This window comes from Grampus griseus (assembly GCF_964374135.1).
Source record: "Grampus griseus genome assembly, chromosome: 5".
NCBI lineage: Eukaryota > Metazoa > Chordata > Mammalia > Artiodactyla > Delphinidae > Grampus > Grampus griseus.
The window spans coordinates 88,430,055-88,445,820 of record NC_138998.1 but is presented as its reverse complement, the minus strand read 5'-3'; the positions used below and the strand labels follow the sequence as shown (position 1 = coordinate 88,445,820).

The window sequence follows — 15,766 nt, the reverse complement described above, 5'->3', positions numbered from 1 at the left end:
CAACACTTACTTCCAATATCTGAATCAGTGATTTTCAAGTTGTGTTTCATGACTCAGTGGTAGATTATAAAATCAATTTGGTGCGTCACAACTATCATTTTAAAAAAAGAAATAGAATTAGTATGAATAAAAAAAATTTCAGAGTTCATCACTCATTGTCTTAGTTCGGGCTGCTATAGCAAACTACCATAAAATGGGTGGCAAAAACAACATTTCTCACGGTTCTGGAGGCTGGAAAATTCAAGATCAAGGTGCCAGCAGATTCAGTGTCTGGTGAAGGCTGTCTTCTTAATTTGCAGACAGCTACCTTTTCATTGTATCATCACACGTTGGAGAAAGTGATCAAGCATGCACAAGCGAGCAAGCTAGCTCTCTGGTCTCTTCTCATAAGGGTGCTAATCCCATCATGAGGACTCCACATCCTCTAAACCTAATTACCTCCCAATGGCCATACCTCCAGTTACCATCACACTGGGGGTTAGGGTTTCAACCTAAGAATTTTGGAGGCACACAAACATGCAGTCCATAACACACATAATATGAGTAAGGTTTATTTCATGGGACTTATATTTCAGTTTTATGCTTATGTATAAAAATATATATGTAAGTACATTTGAGTTATAATGTAAATTATATTTCTTATTTTGATTGTGGTCAAAAAGCTTGAGAAATGCTGACCTAAATGCAGTTAGATCACTGTGCTGTATCAACATAGTTGATACATAATACTAATTCTTGATGTTATTTTTCAGAATAAGGAATCTAAAGAAGAGCAAGTGTAAGTATTAGTTTATTTAATTTTTAAATCTGTCTTAGTACTGTCAAAGTGTGCTTTGCCAGAATGACACAGCCTTGCTTTAGAACGTGTTCTCACTAAGAGAAGAATAGACAGTTTTTTTTGTCTTAATAAGTTGTCAGGTTTTTTTAACTGAAAGTGACAAAAAGTTAAATTATCATTTATTTTGGGAGAATAGAATCTCTTGGCATTTTCCTATCAATGTATGGCTACTCAAGAGTCATCCAACGCTAACTGCTTTCTTCAAGGACTAAATTTGGTTCCAGTATAAAATCCTTTAAAATATAGTCTAGATTGTAGTTAGCCAAATATAGACTAAGTTAAACTTAACCTTAAAGGCAGATTATTGTTTGTCCCAGTGACCCTTTTATAAAAGAGTTTGGTTTGGTTTGGTTTGCTTAATTAACCTGAGATGTTTGATTGGTTTTTTTTAACCCCAGTTGTTAATGGTGAATTTTGAACCTTTACTGGAAACCTTTTAATGTCTAAAGAACATTGAGAGCTATATTCTACAACCATATGATTAATGACAGTGTAGTAGAGGAAGGAAGTGGGGGAGACATTCAATAAAGAGATCATTATACCCACCAAAGAGTTGTTAACTGAAAATTAGTTACTTTAGAGAACTCTCTGTGAGGACATAATTAAGATAACTTTAAAATGGTAACAAGAACATATTTTGGTAACTATAAAGCCATCGATTTTGATATTTTCTCATTGATTAATGGACATGATCCACTCGGTAAGTTAATAGTTCATCATCCAAGATGGGTTTTCTCTTTCTTTGTCAACAAGTTGAGCCACTAATGCAATAGGTTTTTTTGTTTTTTTGTTTGTTTTTGCGGTACGCGGGCCTCTCACTGTTGTGGCCTCTCCCGTTGCGGAGCACAGGCTCCGGACGCGCAGGCTCAGTGAGCATGGCTCACGGGCCAGCTGCTCCACGGCATGTGGGATCTTCCCAGACCAGGGCACGAACCCGTGTCCCCTGAATCGGCAGGCAGACTCTCAACCACTGCGCCACCAGAGAAGCCTTTTTTTTTTTTTTCTATAGAGCAGCTTATTAGTTATCCATTTTATACATATTAGTGTATCTATGTCAATCCCAATCTCCCAATTCATCCCACCACCCCTCCCGCCACTTTTCCCCCTTGGTGTCCATACATTTGTTCTCTGCATCTGTGTCTCAATTTCTGCCCTGCAAAATGGTTCATCTGTACCATTTTTCTACGTTCCACATATATGTGTTTATACATGATATTTGTTTTTCTAACTTACTTCACTCTGTATGACAGTCTCTAGGTCCATCCACGTCTCTACAAATGATCCAATTTCGTTCCTTTTTTATGGCCAAGTAATATTCCATTGTATATATGTACTACATCTTCTTTATTCATTCATCTGTCAATGGGCATTTAGGTTGCTTCCATATTCTGGCTATTGTAAATAGTGCTGCAATGAACACTGGGGTGCATGTGTCTTTTTGAATTATGGTTTTATCTGGGTGTATGCCTAGTAGTGGGATTGCTGGGTCATATGGTAATTCTAGTTTTTTAAGGAACCTCCATATTGTTCTCCATAGTGGCTGTATCAATTTACATTCCCACCAACAGTGCAAGAGGGCTCCCTTTTCTCCACAACCTCTCCAGCATTTGTTGTTTGTAGATTTTCTGATGATGCCCATTCTAACTGGTGTGAGGTGATAACCTCATTGTAGTTTTGATTTGCACTTCTCTAATAATTAGTGATGTTGAGCAGCTTTTCATGTGCTTCCTGGCCATCTGTATGTCTTCTTTGGAGAAATGTCTATTTAGGTCTTCTTCCCATTTTTGGATTGGGTTGTTTGTTTTTTTAATATTGAGCTGCATGAGCTGTTTATATATTTTGGAGATTAACCCTTTGTCCGTTGATTTGTTTGCAACTATTTTCTCCCATTCTGAGGGTTGTCTTTTCATCTTGTTTGTAGTTTCCTTTGCTGTGCAAAATCTTTTAAGTTTCATTAGGTCCCATTGGTTTATTTTTGGTTTTATTTCCATTACTCTAGGAGGTGGATCAAAAAAGATCTTGCTGTGATTTATGTCAAAGAGTGTTCTTCCTATGTTTTCCGCTAAGAGTTTTATAGTGTTCTGTCTTACATTTAAGTCTGTAATCCATTTTGAGTTTATTTTTGTGTATGGTGTTAGGGAGTGTTCTAATTTCATTCTTTTACATGTAGCTGTCCAGTTTTCCCAGCACCACTTATTGAGGAGACTGTCTTTTCTCCATTGTATATCCTTGCCTCCTTTGTCATAGATTAGTTGACCATAGGTGCATGGGTTTGTCTCTGGGCTTTCTATCCTATTCCATTGATCTATATTTCTGTTTTTGTGCCAGTACCATATTGTCTTGATTACTGTAGCTTTGTAGTATAGTCTGAAATTCGGGAGCCTGATTCCTCCAGCTCCGTTTTTTTTCCCTCAAGACTGCTTTGGCTATTCGGGGTCTTTTGTGTCTCCATACAACTTTTAAGATTTTTTGTTCTAGTTCTGTGAAAAATGCCATTGGTAATTTGATAGGGATTGCGTTGAATCTGTAGATTGCTTTGGGTAGTATAGTCATTTTCACAATGTTGATTCTTCTAATCCAAGAACATGGTATATCTCTCCATCTCTTGGTATGTTTAATTTCTTTCATCAGTGTCTTATAGTTTTCTGCATACAGTTCTTTTGTCTTCCTAGGTAGGTTTATTCCTAGGTATTTTATTCTTTTTGTTGCAATGGTAAATGGGAGTGTTTCCTTAATTTCTCTTTCAGGTTTTTCATCATTAGTTTATAGGAATGTAAGAGATTTCTGTGCATAAATTTTGTATCATGCAACTTTACCAAATTCATTCATTAGCTCTAGTAGTTTTCTGGTGACATCTTTAGGATTCTTTATGTATAGTATCATGTCATCTGCAAACGGTGACAGTTTTACTTCTTTTCAAATTTGTATTCCTTTTATTTCTTTTTCTTCTCTGATTGACGTGCCAAAACTATGTTGAATAATAGTGGTGAGAGTGGACATCCTTGTCTTTTTCCTGATGTTAGAGGAAATACTTTCCGTTTTTCACCATTGAGAATGACGTTTGCTCTGGGTTTGTTGTATATGGCCTTTATTATGTTGAGGTAGGTTCCCTCTATGCCGACTTTCTGGAGAGTTTTTATCACAAATGGGTGTTGAATTTTGTCAAAAGCTTTTTCTGCATCTGTTGAGATGATCATATGGTTTGTCTTCTTCAATTTGTTAATATGGTGTATCATATTAATTGATTTGCTTATATTGAAGAATCCTTGCATCCCTGCGATAAATCCCACTTGATCATGGTGTATGATCCTTTTAATGTGTTGTTGGATTCTGTTTGCTAGTATTTTGTTGAGGAATTTTGCATCTATATTCATCAGTGATATTGGTCTGTGATTTTCTTTTTCTGTAGTATCTTTGTCTGGTTTTGGTATCAGGGTGATGGTGGCCTCATAGAATGAGTTTGGGAGTGTTCCTTCCTGTGCAATTTTTTGGAAGAGTTTGAGAAGGATGGGTGTTAGCTCTTATCTAAATGTTTGATAGAATTCACATGTGAAGCCATCTGGTCCTGGACTTTTGTTTTTTGGAAGATTTTTTTTTTTTTTTTTGCGGTACGTGGGCCTCTCACAGTTGTGGCCTCTCCTGTTGCGGAGCACAGGCTCCGGACGTGCAGGCTCAATGGCCATGGCTCACGGGCCCAGCCGCTCTGTGGCATGTGGGATCTTCCCGGACCGGGGCACGAACCCATGTCCCCTGCATCGGTAGGTGGACTCCCAACCACTACGCCACCAGGGAAGCCCCTTTTGGAAGATTTTTAATCACAGTTTCAATTTCATTCCTTGTGATTGGTCTGTTCATATTTTCTATTTCTTCCTGGTTTAGTCTTGGAAGGTTATACCTTTCTAAGAATTTGTCCATTTCTTCCAGGTTGTCCATTTTGTTGGCATAGAGTTGCTTGTAGTAGTCTCTTAGAATGCTTTGTATTTCTGCCGTGTCTGTTGTAACTTCTCCTTTTTCATTTCTAATTTTATTGAATTGAGTCCTCTCCCTTTTTTTCTTGATCAGTCTGGCTAATGGTTTATCAATTTTGTTTATCATCTCAAAGAACCAGCTTTTAGTTTTATAGATCTTTGCTATTGTTTTCTTTGTTTCTATTTCATTTATTTCTGCTCTGATCTTTATGATTTCTTTCTTTCTGCTAACTTTGGGTTTTGTTTGTTCTTCTTTCTCTCTTTCCTTTAGGTGTAAGGTTAGGTTGTTTATTTGAGATATTTCTTGTGTCTTGAGGTAGGCTTGTATAGCTATAAACTTCCCTCTTAGAACTGCTTTTGCTGCATCCTATAGGTTTTGGATCATCCTGTTTTCATTGTCATTTTCTCTAGGTATTTTTTGATTTCCTCTTTGATTTCTTCAGTGATCTCTTGGTTATTTAGTAACGTATTGTTTAGCCTCCATGTGTTTGTGTCTTTTACGTTTTTTTCCCTGTAATTGATTTCTAATCTCATAGCGTTGTGGTCATAAAAGATACTTCATATGATTTCAATTTTCTTAAATTTACTGAGGCTTGATTTGGGACCCAAGATGTAATCAATCCTGGAGAATGTTCCGTGCGCAGTTGAGAAGAAAGTAATCTGCTGTTTTTGGGTGGAATGTCCTAAAAATATCAGTTAAATCTATCTGGTCTGTTGTGTCATTTAAAGCTTGTGTTTCCCTGTTAATTTTCTCTTTGGATGATCTGTCCATTGGTGTAAGTGACATGTTAAAGTCACCCACTATTATTGTGTTACTGTTGATTTCTTCTTTTATACCTGTTAGCAGTTGCTTTATGTATTGAGGTGCTCCAATGTTGGGTGCATATATATTTATAATTGTTATATCTTCTTCTTGGATTGATGCCTTGATCATATGTAGTGTCCTTCCTTGTCTCTTGTAACATTCCTTATTTTAAAATCTATTTTATCTGATATGAGTATTGCTACTCCACCTTTTGTTTGATTTCCATTTGCATGGAATATCTTTTTCCAACCCCTCACTTTCGGTCTGTATGTGTCCCTAGGTATGAAGTGGGTCTCTTGTAGACATCATATATATGGGTCTTGTTTTTGTATCCATTCAGTGAGCCTGTGTCTTTTGGTTGGAGCATTTAATCCATTTACATTTAAGTTAATTATCGATATGTATGTTCCTATTACCATTTTCTTAATTGTTTTGGGTTTTTTTGTATAGGTCCTTTTCTTCTCTTGTGTTTCCCACTTAGAGAAGTTCCTTTAGCATTTGTTGTAGAGTTGGTTTGGTGGTGCTGAATTCTCTTAGCTTTTGCTTGTCTGTGAAGCTTTTGATTTCTCTGTCAAATCTGAGTGAGATCCTTGCTGGCTAGAGTAATCTTCGTTGTAGGTTCTCTCCTTTCATCACTTTAAATATATCATGCTGCTGCCTTCTGGCTTGTAGAGTTTCTGCTGAGAAATCAGTTATGGGAGTTCCCTTGTATGTTATTTGTCGTTTTTCCCTTGCTGCTTTCAATCATTTTTCTTTGTCTTTAATTTTTGCCAATTTGAGTACTATGTGTCTCAGCATGTTTCTCCTTGGGTTTATCCTGTATGGGACTCTATGTGCTTCCTATACTTGTGGCTATTTCCTTTTCCATGTTAGGGAAGTTTTTGACTATAATCTCTTCAAATATTTTCTTGGGTCCTTTCTCTCTCTCTGCTCCATCTGGGACCTCTATAATGCGAATGTTGTTGTGTTTAATGTTGTCCCAGAGGTCTCTCAAGCTGTCTTCATTTCTTTTCATTCATTTTTCTTTACTCTTTTCCACAGCAGTGAATTCAGCCATTCTGTCTTCCAGGTCACTTATCCGTTCTTCTTCCCCAGTTATTCTGCTATTGATTCCTTCTAGTGTATTTTTCATTTCAGTTATCGTATTGTTCATCTGTGTTTGTTTGTTCTTTAATTCTTCTATGTCTTTGTTAAACATTTCTTTCTTCTTCTCGATGTTTGCCTCCATTCTTTTTCCGAGGTCCTGGATCATCTTCACTATCATTATTCTGAATTCTTTTTCTGGAAGGTTACCTATCTCCGCTTCATTTAGCTGTTTTTCTGGTGTTTTATCTTGTTCTTTCATCTGGTACATAGCCCTCTGCCTTTTCACATTGTCTGTCTTTCTGTGAATGTGGTTTTTGTTCCATAGGCTGCAGGATTGTAGTTCTTCTTGCTTCTGCTGTCTGCCCTCTCCAATAGTTTTTTTGTGTGTGTGTTTTCATGCTATGTCTAGATACCGTAAAAATAACTTACTAAAGAATGAAACAATATTGTCAGTCATTTTGCTCATTTTGACTTACAGCATAGAGCCAAACCTGGATGATCATCAAATCATGCAGCGAGCTTTGTTTTTAAATGAGAATTTTCAAAGACACACAAAAGTAAAGAGAATGATATATCTACATTTGTATGTATACCTATCATCCTGACTCGACAGTTATCACTGTTTTTCCATATTTGCTTCATTTTTTCCTTAACATTTTGTTCTTTTTTGAATGTTTTCAGTCCCAAACATCATATAATTTTACCTCTACATGATTCAGTTTTCATCTCTTTAATAAGAGATGAATATTTTTCTATATTATCATAATGCTATTATCATACTTTAAAAATGTAGGAATAATCTTTTGGAGCTTTTCAAAACTACAGATTCATATTTTTACAGTGTTGGGGTGTCAGAAAAATGTAATTTTTTAACAGCTTTTTAAGTAATATGGAAAACTGATTGGGTTTTCGAACTGTGGTCTACACAAGCAGTTTATTTCATTGAACTTTCCAAAATATTTGAGTCAGTCTAGAATACTTCAGTGATACCTAATGACTGTTTTATAGTGTTTTACAAGTTATTCTACAAGCGTTAGATATCATTTTTTTTCTAGGTCTCAGTGGCCTAAAATAAGTACTGATGCATCCTGGAGTTATCTATTTTCTTTCTAATAATAAAATAAAAATAATTTTCTTTCACTTATAAAATTAAGTAATACAGTTCATGCTATAAGTAAAAGTTCTATTTCTTGTTATTGTTCAATGAGATTAGGAAGGAAATTCATAGCTACTAAATAGTGGGCCAACTTGAAAGGATAGTAGCATGCATTTAAATCTTAGACATAGGTATAAAAATGAGTTAATTGTCATTGTACATGTAATATTTTCATTGTTTTCTCAGTGGTTCCTAGTTACTTTAATTCATTATCACTACAGTTTTTTTTTAAAGTCCTGTTACAAAAGAAACCTCCATTTTAATCTACTTTATATTGCTCTTTGCAGCCCTTTATTTAAATGTACATGGGACCTAAGCACTGAAGTTGATTAAACCAACCTACTTGTCAAGAATGATGTGATGATTAAATAATATAGCAGATGTAGACATGCTTGTCAATATTTCCCAAAGTATTGTTTCTCAAAGTAACTGATGTTAATAGTTATAATTTGAAAAGTGAACTCCATATTCTGATAGTTCTTAAAAACACTACTATGAACAGAATAGGTACCTCAGTTGAGTGCTATCTGAAATATGCTAAAATTCATTGTGAATCTTCAAAAGAAATACACAGTATGACTACTCTCCAAACTTTGACTATGAGCCCTTCTGATCTGAGCATCTCATGAGACCAGTACAATATTAATTTGGGAAATAATGGCTTAGATGAAAAGCACTATACAATTATAAAAGATCACATTGATTATGTCACCACTATAGTCCAAATATGATAGGTAAGGAAGAGCAATTGAAGAAAGAACAAGCAAATCTATACTCAATCAGTGGATTTATGAAAGATGATGCAAGTGATGTTCAAGAAGATTCTGCAACTGAAGACAAGTTCTATAGCCTGGATGAACTGCATATTCTGGACATGATAGAGCAGGTAAGCCTGATTTGAGAGGATACAGCCCTGCCTTCCTTCTTCCAGAACAATTGTTAACCATTTTTTCCCCATGACTCTTTGAACAGCATGTTAACCTAGTGATTTATGTTGTATTTCTGAGGAAAAAGAAAAAACAGGAAAGGAGGGACAGAGGGATGGCTGACATAAAAAAGAACCCTAGGAACTGGAAACTTTTCACTTTAGTCCTCAGACCATTTCCTGATTTTAAGTATTGGGCAGAGTTGATTACAAATGCATTCCTTATAAAGAGTTTTCAAATACCACAAGGAAGAAAAAAATACCCTGGCATAATCCCATTGGATTAAATTTCATGAGAAAAATAGTTTTATAAAACAAATCTACTTTCATTTTTCAAAAAGTTAAACCTTTTTGTTACCATGAAATATCTACAAAAAATATTAACAAACAACAATTTTGTGGTTCCTTTCCTGGTGGTAGTCAGTGCTGGGAATGACATACTTATATATGAAGGTGCATATGAACATGATTTTAGTGCTCAGCAGAGCACTTAATGAGACAAAACATATAGAAAGCTTTTTTTTTTCAAAAAAAAAAATCACTTGCTTAACCTACCCATGAGAATTCTGTACTGAGGTAATATATTATATCCTGTTCCATGGTTTAAGTATAATAATATATAATATATAGTAATGTTGATATCTAAGGATACAGTTAGTACAAACAATTTCCTGGCTGATAGTACATTAGTATAATTGTCATGCCTTTTTGTCTCCTTTCTAATTAAAATATATACATATATTTTAACTGAAATGACATATTCTAAGCTTTGGATGTCACACTAAAGTTTAAATGTGGGGCCTTTGGTTTTCATCCAACAGCTATAAGAACTCAAAAAATAGAACGAAAATGTCACACAGCTTTTGAAAAATGTTTATTCATTCATTTATTCAAAAAACACTTAGCACTTACTTTGTGTCAAGAGCTATGCTAAGACATGGTCCCTGTGATCACAGTGTTTATAATCCAGTGGAGAAGTTGAACATTAACCTAAGGTGATAATTACTAAGGTAATAATTAAGTAGTTTAGCAGTTAAGATTGCCTGAGTTTAGAATTCTGGCTCCTTCACTTACTGTGTGACCTTGGGCAAGTTACTCAGTTTTATCATCTCTAAAGTAGTAGTGAGTGCCTACCTCATATGGTTCTTATGACAATAAAAGCATTACAAAAAATGCTTTAAAAATGGTAAGCATACAGATAACATTATTCAGTAGTAGCAGCAGTAGACAAGTAACTATGGTATTGTTTAGTGAATGCTGTAATTGGAGAGAGGCAGGTTTATTTAAATTAATCAGAGAAGTGGTATTTGCATTGAAACCTATAATGCATGAGTATGAGTTAGACAGCAACTTAAATCCCCTTTAAATAACAATAATAGTAGTGTTTTTCATTTAAATTTCTATAATATTAGTGCTTTTTTAAAGAGGAAAATAAAGCATGAATATTCCATTTGCTCAATAGGGCTCAACCAACAAGGTAACTACAGAATATGGAGAAACTGAGAAGCAAAAGCTTGCTCGACAACGGCAGTTTTGTAAATTGCACTATCAGTGTGAAGTAAGTATTTTTCCATTATATCTGAGACAAGTTAGAGGTACTTCAAATGTTCAATTTAATGGTATATATTTTTAAAGAGCCCAGTTTTTTCTTTAAATTTCTGGTGGCTTGAACAGAATTAACTGAAATAATATTTTTCATTGATCAGGATTTCAAAAGACAATTGAAAACAGTTACTTTTCGGTGGCAAGAAAACCAAATGCAGATTAAAAAGAAAGATAAAATCATCTCATCTCTTAACCAACAAGTGGCTTTTGGAATCAATAAGGTGTCCAAGTAAGTGCAAATCTGTTGATAGAAGAAAATTCTGGGTTTGCCCCATAATGAACAGTATCCTTTAAAAGATAATCCCTATGTAGCCACTAGGTGGCATTGTGACTGCACATTAGGAACTGCCAACCACAGGGCTGAAATTGCTTAAAAACCCACTATATTTTGCCTTGCCAGCTGGATTGAGAAATAAGCAACTGCTCACTCTAAATATCAAGCTTTTCATGTATTGGCTGAATAAGTGTGAAGATAATAGAATTACATGAGAATGATAATTAGCTTTCAGGTCATGACTCTAATTTGTAAAAATGTGACTAATGATTGGCTGTTTCTTTATAGCATATGGTAAGTACATTCCTCAAAGACATCACTGACTCACTTTCATACCTTTTAATGTTGGTTTCTGAGAGTATTTGTGTTCTAAGCGCAAGAGATTGGAAACAAATCAAATTCCCGGAGAATCTTTTCACCCCATCAATCTCATTTCTCTTACAACCTCAAGTATTAAAAATGCCTGAGACTAAAAATTCTGATTTAATAAGGAAAAATGAGTATCCTGCTCCATTCTGTTTATACTAACGACTGCCTCGAACCATTTTGAAGTGAAATAGTAATATAATTTGTGACACATTATTTTAATAAACAGTAATACCACAAAATACTAGTCATCCATGATTCTAATTTGAAATCCACTGCAGTTCCTAGACTGCTAATAGGGAAAATAGACAGATTCTAGGGAATATCTTAGTTTAAGGAGTCCAAGATGTCAATAGTTAAATTGGAGAAATATTAGGCAGAGATTTTGGTCTTAAATTTTCTCCCACATAACATTTCATCCAACCTGAACAGGTTTTTAGGAAGAACAGGATGCCATAGCTCTGGCAACATGGTATCAGTTGCAAACACTTTCAGTTTTGTGGACCTAAAATAGCTTGGATAAATTAAACTGACTGAAATCACTTAAGAAGCCACACTTCAGGATTCAAAATTTTGTCTTTTAGCCTGAAAGACAATGACCAATCCATAAATATGTTATATAGTATCAGAGATCAGAAAAGTAATGCCATCCATGCAGATGACCTGTCTCTCTCCTTTGCTATATGAGATATCTCTCTTCAACTCTAATACCTTACCCAGACTCCCTTGTATGCTTGAGACTACAAACAGACCACTTTAGGGAATGCATATGTCTTCACACAAGGAACATTCAGTGCTGAACATTCACCAAACTTTTATCAAGTTCCCACAGTATGCGAAGAATTATGTAAGGCACATGTAAAGGATACCAAGACATATCAGACATTAACTGTGAGCTAGTGGAAAGTATAGATTAATATGAGAGGATTAAAATTACATGTAACAGAGGGACCTCCAGTTGCACCAAAATGTAGTAGCTCTGTTACTTGCAAGTCTTCCTTCTTACAACTTAAACACCCTGGATAGAACACAACAAACATGAGAAGACTCTGAAAGGTAGAAGGAAGCAGACTGTCTAGAAACCTTGGAACTTGAAAGAATGATGTGACAGTGATTTTTTTAAAATTGCCTCCCATTTATCCTAGACAGAGCACTGCAGAAACCTCCAACATGCAACTGTCAGTAAGCACAGGGTAGGGGGCCACTAAAGTGCCAAGAAGAGTCTGTTCCCTTTAGCCAGAGGATCAGGGAAAGGAAGATATAATAACATGAAACCTTTTTGGCACTACCCACCTACTCCAGCCAAACACCACTAGACCCACACCACCCCTTGGACGCAGGTACTGCACTCTGACAAAAGATGGCAGAAATCAGATTCCCTTGCTGGGGTAGCAGTACTGAGCAGGTAGCTAATCTTCCATTCCTCGCCAAGTGGAAGCAAGGGGTGTTCCAGTTTCTCTGCCAGGATAGCATCAATATGGTCCAGCTGCGAGCTAAGCCTCTACCTCTACCTAGCATCAACAAGACTTAACAAAGTGATCCAAGGTGGGACTAGTCAATACTAGGTTTTATTCTTACTCTCATGGGGAGCTGAATCTCCACCCTGGCGCCAGGTGGTACTCCATTTCCCCTGCTTTCCCCAGCTGGTGCCACAGGCACCCGACAGGGAGCTCCTGCCTCTCTCTACCGTACAGCAGCAAAGCAGTGTGAGTCAGCCCTTCTACACTTCACTTGAAGTAAGAAAAGATCAATACCAGTAGACTATGTATGCATATTGTAATACCTAGTGCAACCACTAAGAAAGCTGCATAAAGAGATATACTCAAAAACACTATAAATAAACTAAGATGGAACCCTAAAACATGTTCAGGTAACCCACAAGAAAGTAAGAAAAGAGAAACAGAGGAAACAAACAGAAAACAAATAATAAAATGGCAGACTTAAGCCCTAACATATCAATAATTACCTTAAGTATAAATGGTCTAAATATATCAATTAAAAGACAGAGACTGGAAGAATAGATTTTAAAAACAAAACAAAAAGAAGTGTGATCCAACAATATGCTGTTTATAGGAAATACATTTCAGTTTCAACAACATAAGTAGGTTGAAAATAAAAGGATGGTAAAATATATACCATGTAAATATTAATCAAAAAATAAGAAGTGTCTATATTAATATCAGATAAAATGGACTTCAGAGCAAAGAAAGCTGGAGACAAAGAGGGACATTACATAATGATAAAAGGATCAGTCCACTGGGAAGACATAAGAACCTAAAGGTGTACGTACCAAACAACAGAGCCTCAAAATATATGAAGCAAAACAGAACGGAAAGAAGAAATAGAAGACCTCTACAACACCATCAAGCAACAGGATTTGATTGATATTTATAGAACACTTCACCAGACAATAACAGAATACATATGCTTTCAAGTACCCACAGGAAATATACCAAGATAAACCATATTCTGGGCCATAAAACAAACCTCAGCAAATTTAAAAGAATTGAAATCATGAAAAGCATGTCTCAGATCACAGTGGAAACAAACTAGAAATCACTAACAAATATAACAGGAAAATCTGCAAACACGTGGAGACTACACATATACTTCTAATTAATTCATGAGTCAAAGAAGAGGTCTCAAGGGAAATAAAAATATGTTGAATTAAATACAATATGTCAAAGTTTGTGGGGCACAGCTAAAGCAGTTCTGAGATTTATAGCACTAAATGTGCGCATAAGAAAAGGGGAGAAGTCTCAAATGTATAATACAATACAAGCTCCCACCTCAAGAACCCAGAAGAAGAAAAGCAGAATGACCCAAAACAAGCAGAAGGATGGAAATAATAAAGATTGGAAATATTGAAATTGGAAACAAAAAGCAGTAGAGAAAATCCATGAAACAAAGAGCTGGTTTCTTTGAAAATATCCATGCAACTGACAAACCTCTAGCAAACCTGACAAAAAAAGAGAAGACACAAGTTACCACCCTCAGGAATGAAATGGTGATATCACTACAGACCGTGCCGACATCAGAGAATTGTGCTGAGTGAAAAAACCCAATCCCCAAAGCTTATATACTATATTATTCCATTTCTGTAACATTCTTGAAATGACAAAATTTCAAATAGTTCAAAAATGACAGAGTGATAAAAATGAAAAATAGATTAGATTAGTGGTCCCAAGGTTTTAAGGAGGAGATGGAAGAGGGAGGGAAGTGGCTGTGGCTATAAAAGGGCAAAATAAGGCGTCCTTGTGGTGATAAAATTGTTCGCTATCTTTAACTGTATCACTGACAACATCCTGGGTTATTATACTGTCGTTTTGCAAGATGTTGCATTGGGGGAATGTGGATAAAGGGTACATAGGATCTGTCTGTATCATTTCTTACACCTGCATGTGAATCTATGTTTATCTGAAAAGCTTAACTTTTTGAAAAAGTACATATAAATGTCAAATGAAGCTGTATTTAATAGGGATGTTGTGGGGTAAAAGAGTACTTTTGATGTTGAGATAAGGAAGAACTTCATTGAAGACATAGTGTTTTACCTAAGCTAGGTAATACATAGGGTGAGATGGGAGAAAAGACAGAGGGCATTCAGACCAGATAGGAAAGCATGAATGTTGCATGTATTCTCATATAAGCTTTTGAGCCTTTCTTTGTTTAATTCACCTGGTCATGTCCCAAGAGCATGTGATAAAAATATAAATATTCTTTCATTGTAAAATGTTGATTTCTTTCATCTTAGAACATATTGTTTATTTGGAAGCAAAAACATCTTTTTTCTTTGGCCTAATTCAATGCCAATACTACAGTAAATGGTCAATATGTTGATGATAATTGCAGTGTTAATAAAGAAGACATACAAAAATGACATATTTTGCACAAATTACAATACTTAATAAATGTTAGGAAACTGCTGTCCATAAAATTTATATAGTAAACTTCATAGCCAGCCAGAGTAAGCTTGAGAACTTTAGATATTTTAGAGAACAAAATCTAATCCCACCCTGTCATGGTTTTCATGAGAAAAATAGGACTAACTAGTTATGACTACCTGAACATATATAGCTGGTTCATGTATGAGCAGGATGATAGGAACTATGCCTACCTTATCCTCTGTTACTTAAGAATCCAGGTCTTCTGAAGTCCCGATCAGCTTTGTCAGTTCTTATCGCCCACTCTAAACTAGAGCTGGGTAAAATAATGAAGTAATGGCAGTATACATGGGAAAGAAAGATGTCAGTCTTAGAAATCTTACAACTTACTTTTCAATTCTCTCTACATACTCCTGTAGAGTATACAGAAACAAAGCTTGTATTTCTTATTCTTTACTCAAGAACATGATCTCTTTTGTATCTAAAGAGACCTGTTTTCTTTTCATTGCATTTATCAGTCCAATACAACATTCATTGTAAGTCTCTACAGCTTCCAAGAAGCTTAAACATAAGTAGGTGGTCTCTGAAATCTAGTGGTGAGCAATCCAGCCAACATGTAACGTCACTGTTTTAAGGCTTTATCATTCCATAGTTTATATAAACCAAAACTCATATGTATCCCAAGTGTCTGAACATATCAGAGACTTAAAGAGAAATGTGCTTTTGCTATAAATCTCTTCATATTGAAGCAGATTAACAGGTGGTAAAGAAAAATGCAGCACAAGGGAGGAACATCAAAAATGGTATGTGAATATATGTCAACCCCAAAAGTATTACTTTGCATTGCTTTTAATAGTTTTTG

The 15,766-nt window shown here is 35.5% G+C and overlaps 1 protein-coding gene across 4 annotated transcripts in view; it reads left to right on the top strand.

Moving 5' to 3' along the window:
- Positions 1-15,766, top strand: part of DZIP3 (DAZ interacting zinc finger protein 3) — a 122,494-nt gene that overhangs the window by 80,689 nt on the left and 26,039 nt on the right. For all 4 annotated transcript variants that reach the window (XM_082655068.1, XM_082655066.1, XM_082655065.1 and 1 more), the window contains exons 18-21: positions 753-778; positions 8,574-8,739; positions 10,241-10,336; positions 10,485-10,612. In XM_082655068.1, coding sequence (XP_082511194.1) covers positions 753-778; positions 8,574-8,739; positions 10,241-10,336; positions 10,485-10,612 — 416 coding nt within the window. The remainder of the gene's footprint in view (positions 1-752; positions 779-8,573; positions 8,740-10,240; positions 10,337-10,484; positions 10,613-15,766) is intronic.